The sequence below is a fragment of the Corvus brachyrhynchos genome, unplaced genomic scaffold (assembly GCF_000691975.1).
Source record: "Corvus brachyrhynchos isolate BGI_N302 unplaced genomic scaffold, ASM69197v1 scaffold47, whole genome shotgun sequence".
NCBI lineage: Eukaryota > Metazoa > Chordata > Aves > Passeriformes > Corvidae > Corvus > Corvus brachyrhynchos.
The window spans coordinates 631,563-638,393 of NW_008239292.1; the positions used below are offsets into that span (position 1 = coordinate 631,563).

The 6,831-nt window shown below is 58.4% G+C and overlaps 1 protein-coding gene across 1 annotated transcript in view; it reads left to right on the forward strand.

Annotated features, from left to right (window-relative positions):
- The window catches only part of SLC4A1 (solute carrier family 4 member 1 (Diego blood group)), a 10,854-nt gene extending 5,797 nt beyond the window's left edge, over positions 1 to 5,057 (forward strand). Inside the window, 10 exon segments of the mRNA XM_017740485.1 lie at positions 48 to 386; positions 833 to 1,027; positions 1,481 to 1,648; positions 1,810 to 1,899; positions 1,994 to 2,160; positions 2,271 to 2,524; positions 2,610 to 2,736; positions 2,738 to 2,768; positions 2,993 to 3,166; positions 3,537 to 5,057. Of these exon segments, the coding sequence (XP_017595974.1) occupies positions 48 to 386; positions 833 to 1,027; positions 1,481 to 1,648; positions 1,810 to 1,899; positions 1,994 to 2,160; positions 2,271 to 2,524; positions 2,610 to 2,736; positions 2,738 to 2,768; positions 2,993 to 3,166; positions 3,537 to 3,617 (1,626 nt within the window). The 3' untranslated portion in view covers positions 3,618 to 5,057.
- The last annotated feature ends 1,774 nt before the right edge of the window (positions 5,058 to 6,831 follow it).

Consider the following 6,831-nt stretch of genomic DNA (forward strand, 5'->3'; position numbering starts at 1 on the left):
CACCCCGCCTGCCCCGTCGGAGTCTTGCTGGGTAATGGGAGTGACAGGCTGGGGCCCCCCCGGGGACGGGGATGTCCCCCCAGCTGGGCGTGGGGCTGGGGGTGTCTCTGCCTGCTCCACCATCCCATGGGGATGCTCCTGGGGGACTATGGTCCCTAATCCCGGTGCCGAGGGGTGCGGGATGGGGGCACAGCGCTGCCCCCCAGCCCGGCTCCCACCAGCTCCGCTCCCCGCCAGGTGAGAAGACCAAGGGGATGATGGGGGTGTCGGAGCTGCTCATCTCCACCTGTGTGCAGTGCGTGCTCTTCAGCCTCCTCAGCGCCCAGCCCCTCCTTGTCGTCGGCTTCTCGGGACCCCTCCTCGTCTTTGAGGAAGCCTTTTACTCGGTGGGTGTCCCCTGCGCCCCTGGGTGCTCCCCAGCTGCCGCCAGCCGTCCCCACAGCGAGCTTGGGGTGTCTCCACCAGCCCTGGTACAGGGACAGAGTGCAACTGCGTGGGGGATGGCACAGGGGGATGGCACATGGAGGGTGTACGGGGGTGATGCCACCCGTGTGAGCACCCAGGGATGACACCAGCCGGGCAGAGCCATCCGGGCTGTGGCCCTGGGGTGATGTGAGGTGATGCCAAACAGCTGACCCCACGTGGGTGACACCACACGGGCGATGGCAGGCAGGTGCTGCTGGGTGGGCGATCCCACCAGGTCCTGCCACACCGAGGTGCCACCGTCCCCATCCCAGGAAGGCAGCGTGGAGCCACCATGGGTGCAGCCCACCTGGGTGCCCATGCCAGGGGCTCCAGGGGACTGACAGGGCTGTGCCCTCTGGCTCCCCAGTTCTGCAGCAGCAATGGCTTGGAATACATCGTGGGCCGGGTCTGGATCGGCTTCTGGCTGATCCTGCTGGTGCTGGTGGTGGTGGCCTGCGAGGGCAGCTTCCTGGTGCGCTACCTGTCCCGCTACACCCAGGAGATCTTCTCCTTCCTCATCTCCCTCATCTTCATCTTTGAGACCTTCTCCAAGCTGGTCACGGTGAGGGGCACGGGGGTCCCACGGTGGGGAAGGGGGGGTTAGATTGTGGTTATCACCCGGGTTTCCATAGAAAAAGTGGGATGCAGGTGAGGGATGGAGTCTCCTGGTGTTTTCTTCCCTTTTCCAGGTGTTTCCCAGTTTGTGAGGCCCCTTCCAGTGCTAACTATTCTGTAATTCTGTGATCCATGCTTCTCTCCACAGAGGGATTTTGGGGCACACGTGTCCATCCCCACTGTGCCACCCACCCCTTGCTCCATCCCCGCTTCCAAAACCACTCAGAAACTCAACCCTAAAAACGCCCCTACTCAGCCTGTGCTGAGCTCTCAGCCTCACCCAGCCCCTGGCTCACATCCTGCACCCATCGGGATGGTGCCACAGGGCTCCCACCATGGCAGGGGGGTGCAGGGGATCCCCATCCCCACCCTCCATCACTCTGTCCTCTTCCCTCCCCAGATTTTCAAGGATCACCCTCTGAGTCGGCAGTACAACCTGCAGCCCGACTTCCAGCCCGGGGTGCCGGAGCCCAACACGGCGCTGCTGTCCCTCGTCCTCATGGCCGGCACCTTCTTCCTGGCCTTCTTCCTCCGCAAGTTCAAGAACAGCTCCTTCCTGCCTGGCAAGGTGAGGACAGGGGGGACACGGTGGCGTCCCCCATCCCACTGCCCCAGGGGCAAAGCGGGGGTTCGGTGGCTGAGGCCGTGCAAAGTCATCGCAGGTTCCTGCAATGGGGGAACCCCCTGGGCTGGGGGGGCCACTCAGGGTTTCTCATGGTGTCCCCACAGGTCCGGCGCTTGATCGGGGACTTTGGGGTGCCCATTTCCATCTTCATCATGGCACTGGCCGACTTCTTCATCAAGGACACGTACACCCAGGTCTAGGAGGGCAGGGCTGGGGGGAATGGGGATGTGGGAGCAGATGCTCATCCCTGTGTTCCACCCCTCACTCCCCATCTCTGCTCCCATCCAGAAACTGAGCGTCCCCAAAGGGCTGCAGGTCACCAACTCGTCTGCCCGGGGCTGGTTTATCCACCCCTTGGGGAAGGAGTCCCCATTCCCCATCTGGATGATGTTCGCCTCCGTGATTCCCGCCCTTCTGGTCTTCATCCTCATCTTCCTCGAGACACAGATCACCACGTGAGGACGGAGATATGGGCAGGGGAGGGCTGTGGGGTGCCAGGTGGGTTGGGAATAGAGGGGACCTCCCCGGGGTGCTGCATCACCAACTCGTCCCTGTGTCCCCACAGCCTCATTGTCAGCAAGCCCGAGAGGAAACTGGTGAAGGGCACCGGCTTCCACCTGGACCTGCTGCTGATCGTGGCCATGGGGGGGCTGGCGGCCCTTTTCGGGATGCCCTGGCTCAGTGCCACCACCGTCCGCACCATCACCCATGCCAATGCCCTCACTGTCATGAGCAAGACCTCTGCTCCTGGCGAGAAATCCCAGATCCTGGAGGTCAAGGAGCAGCGCATCAGTGGCCTGTTGGTGGCCGTGCTCATCGGTGAGCTGGGGAGGGGTCCCCAAATGGGCAGTGAGGGTGGGGGGGTCCCCAGGGACTCTCCCCAACCTCTCCTTCTCCACCGCAGGCGTCTCCATCCTGATGGAGCCCATCCTGAAGTTCATCCCGCTGGCCGTGCTCTTCGGCATCTTCCTCTACATGGGGGTCACCTCCCTCTTCCCCATCCAGCTCTTCGACCGCATCCTGCTCCTGCTGATACCACCCCGATGAGCCCTATGTCACCCGGGTGAGTGAGCCCTGTGTGACCCTGATGGGTGGCCACGGGTTTGGGGGTGTCCTGGGCTGTGACACCCCTGCAACTGCTCGGGGCTCCCCAGAGAGCCTCCTCCTTCAGCGCTGAACTTCGCTGGGCTCCTTGGGACGCTGCTCCTGCTCCCCCCAGCAGCCAACACCTCGGGAAGGGTGTGGGATGCTGTCCCCATCCTCAACCCTCAGCTTCTCGTCCCACAGGTGAAGACTTGGAGGATGCACCTCTTTACCTTCACCCAGATCATCTTCCTTGTGGTGCTGTGGGTGGTGAAATCCACACCGGCCTCGCTGGCCCTGCCCTTTGTCCTCATCCTCACCGTACCCCTGCGGCGCTTCCTGCTCCCCAAGATCTTCCGGGACATCGAGCTCAAATGTGTACGTAGCCCTGGCACACCCACCTCTGTCCCCAGCCCCACCTCTGTCCCTGTTCCCGTTCCCGTTCTCATCCCCATCCCTGTCCCTGCCTCATCCCTGTCCCTATTGTCCTCCCCATCCCCATCTCCATCTTCCCTCTGTCTGCATCCCCATCTCTGTCCCCATCTGCGTCCCTCACCCCACCCGTGCCCCCATCCTCACCCCATCCCTGCCCCATTCCTGTCCCCATCCCCACCCCTTTCCCCAGCCTCATTGCTTCCCCTATTCCCATATCCCCACCAGCCCCCATCTCCGTCTCCATCCCTGTCAGTGTCCCTGTCCCCATCCCCTGTCCCCATCCCTGTCCCCTCACGGCCTCTCCCCTCTCCAGCTGGACGCGGATGACGCCGTGGTGACCTTTGAGGAGGCAGAGGGGACGGACGTGTATGACGAGGTGCAGATGCCCAGTTAAGGGCCGGCCCTGGCCCCCTGATGCCCCCCCAGCCCCGCTTCCCTCTCCACTGCTGCCATCCTGGGGCCACTGGGCAACCAAGAAGGATCTGGGGACACAGTCCCCACGTGCCCACCCTGGGAATGGAGCCTTTTTTGTTTTTCCCTTTTTTTTTTTGTCTATTTTTAAAAATATTTTGGATGATGTGATCTCACCCCCACTTTGCTGCCCGCTGGGGAAGGGGTCGCCTGGGTTGGGGGAGAGTCCCACGAGCCACCCTCCACCCGTGGCAAGGTGGGATGTGTCACTGTCCCGTCCCCAAGGCCACCACCAGGCACCCAGCGTGGGAAGGAGCCGGAGGAAGACGCTGGAGCCTGGAGGGAGGAGGAAGGCGGGGACAGAGATACAGCAGGACGGGGTCCTCCCCACTGTCACCCCCCCGGGGGAGCACCCCCAGCCCAGCCCCTCTCCCCAGATAAACTTTCAACAAGCTGGGACAGACCCTTCGCCCTGTGGAGCCCTTCTCCCGTTTTCTCCACCGCTTGCTCCGTGGGATCTTTGCAGCTGCTCCGCTGCACTCCCAGCACGTCCCAGAGTCGGGATGTAAATAGTCCAGCGAGGGGGTTTATACATTTACAGTGAAAACAATCATGCTAAAAATACACCCAAAAAAATACTTTTAATTATGCTGATGCTTCTGCGGGTAGAATTCACTTAGAGCCAAGCAAAATTTTAAAAAAAAGCACCTTAAAAATGAAAAAAAAAAAAAAAATAGGAAAAAGAGAAAAAAAAAAGCGGCTGCAAGGAGTGATCTGTATATTTGATGCTACCGGGGGGGTTTGTAATTTATTTTTCGGGCTGGTTTGCCCCCACCGCAGTGGGGCCATGTGCGTGTGTGTATATATTAGAGAATTATAGCAAAATCTAGAATTTTCTAGAAAAGATGATTTTAAAGGACCCTGGTCAGGGCCTAAACTCTATGGACCAGTCTGGCAGCGTCATTTAACTAATAAGTTGGTGTTAGTTAGTTAATTAGTCCTCTTTATTTTCATAGCGTTTCAGGTAAATCCGAGTAGTTTTTCCTTGATTTTTCCCTTGCTTGCTCACCAAATCTTGCCCCATTTCCCTTGGGATTGCTCCCAACCCAGCTGAGCATCCCCTGCTCCTGCCAGGGCTGATTCTGCCCTGGGCAGCCCCAAGGGTTGGTTGTGACCAGGGTGCAGGGCACCAGATCAGGCTCCAAATTTGCTCCTTTTTGCATAAATCAGAGTGGGGAACCCCAAAATCAGCGTGGGGGGGTGGGAAGGGGTGGCCACACCCAGGGCTGCGCTGCCTCGTGTTTGGGTTGGTTTAGTTTTATTAATTATGTGTCTGAAATAAAAATGTTTCCATCTTTGGGGGTTTCTGATTCCCTTCCCCACACCTCTGTATCAGGCTTTAATAAAAAAATTAATAAAATCAGACAGGAAATGGGTGTTTTCTTTCCAGCTCGGAATTTTCTGGGGTGGTGCCTTAATTCCCCCCCAAAAGAAAGCAGCAGCATCTTTGGAGGTGTCCATCCCCCCAGAATGCACAGTGCAGCTGTACCAGGATCCTTGTCACGGTATCCTGGGATGCTCACTGAACCCCAAAATCCCAAGATCCTCGCTGCATTCCAGCATTCTGGAACGCTCCCCACAACCATCCCTGGGTGTTCTCTGTGGCCATTCCAGGACGCTCCCAGGAGCCATCCCAGGAAGCTGATCCCCTTCCACCTCCCTGCACGCCGGGAGTGCACCCTGCCACCATCCACTGCCACGGCTGTCCCCATTCCAGGGGGATTGGGAACACCCCGATCCAGTGCTGCTGGCACAGGACACAGAGCAGCCCCCGCCCCTCCCCCAGCCCCTGGCACTGGATTGACCCCGATTATCCATAATCCCATTAATGAATGGGCGACACCGGCTCCGTCAGCGGGGCCGTGGGAAGGGCCGTGCCCGTTCGCCCCCAGCCTTTCCATGGGGCAGGAATTGGGAGCAGCATCCAGGATCGCTCCCAACTGGAACGCCAAAGCCTCTCTGAGGGGCTGGGATAAACCCCAGTGTGGCCACCAGGTTTTCCCAAGCCCAGCACAGCTGCTAGCCCGAGTTTTCCAGAGAGGGAAGCACACGGATGGTGCTTCCCAGCCCAAGGCCCACAGAGCCGGGAGCTCCCATCCCTGTGCCGGCCTCACATGGACGAGCCACGACGTGTGCCATCCGGAGGGCTCCAAATGCGCCATCCTGCCCCCAAATATCGGCGATGGAGGCCAGCATCTGCCTGCACCCACCCCTCACGTTTTCCACCCTGGGAAGAGTTTGTTGTTCCCTGGGAGATGGCAGCGAGGTCACTGCCGCGGGATCCAGCCCGGTTTGGGGTTGGGAATTTAGGTCAAGCTCTTCTTTGAACTTGCCTCAGCCCTGGGAAATGGAGGGGGGAATTAGGAAAGGTCAGGAGTAACGAGGGGGAAATAAATGCTAATTAACTGGTTGCTAATGAGGAGGGGGGAGCATTGAGCTCCAGAGGGGGATCACGGTGGAGCATCACCCCTGGAAAGGGAGAACCCCAGTGCCTGCAGCATCACAGGGTGCTCCATGCCATCCATGGGCAGGGGACACGGGACACTCCGGGATCTGCTGGCAGTGCCCAGTGGGATGTTGTCACTGTTTGCGCACTGAAAGCATGGAAAAGCAAAAACCTGCAGCTTCATTCCCAAAAAATATTCATTGACACAAGTAACAGCAAATAAAAAATTCCTGTGGTCAGAAGCGAGGCCTGGGAAGGGCAAGGAGTGAGGGGGGTTGTTGGGATGGGCATTTGGGGGGTCCCCATTCCCAGCCCACCTGCTGCAGGGTCTGTGGCTGATTCCCAGGACTCCGGTGTCCCTTGCTGGTAACAAAAGCCACAAAACCACATTGGGAGAATCGGGACTGGAGCACATTGACACTCCAACAACAGCTTTTTGATTAAAAAAAAAAATTAAAAAATTAAAATGTCAATTTTCACGTGTTGGGCCCAATTGGCTCTAAATATTTTATGTTGGGTTTTTTTACTTTTGTCATTTTTCCCCTCTTGAAAAATAGCTACAAATTCCTGAAATTCAGGGATCCAGCCCAGCCTAGGCCCTTTTCCACACAGAATAAATACATATATTTTTATTTTTAAGCTCTCACAGGAGGGATTAACCACCCGGCGCCAGAGCCGCCTGGCCGGGCTT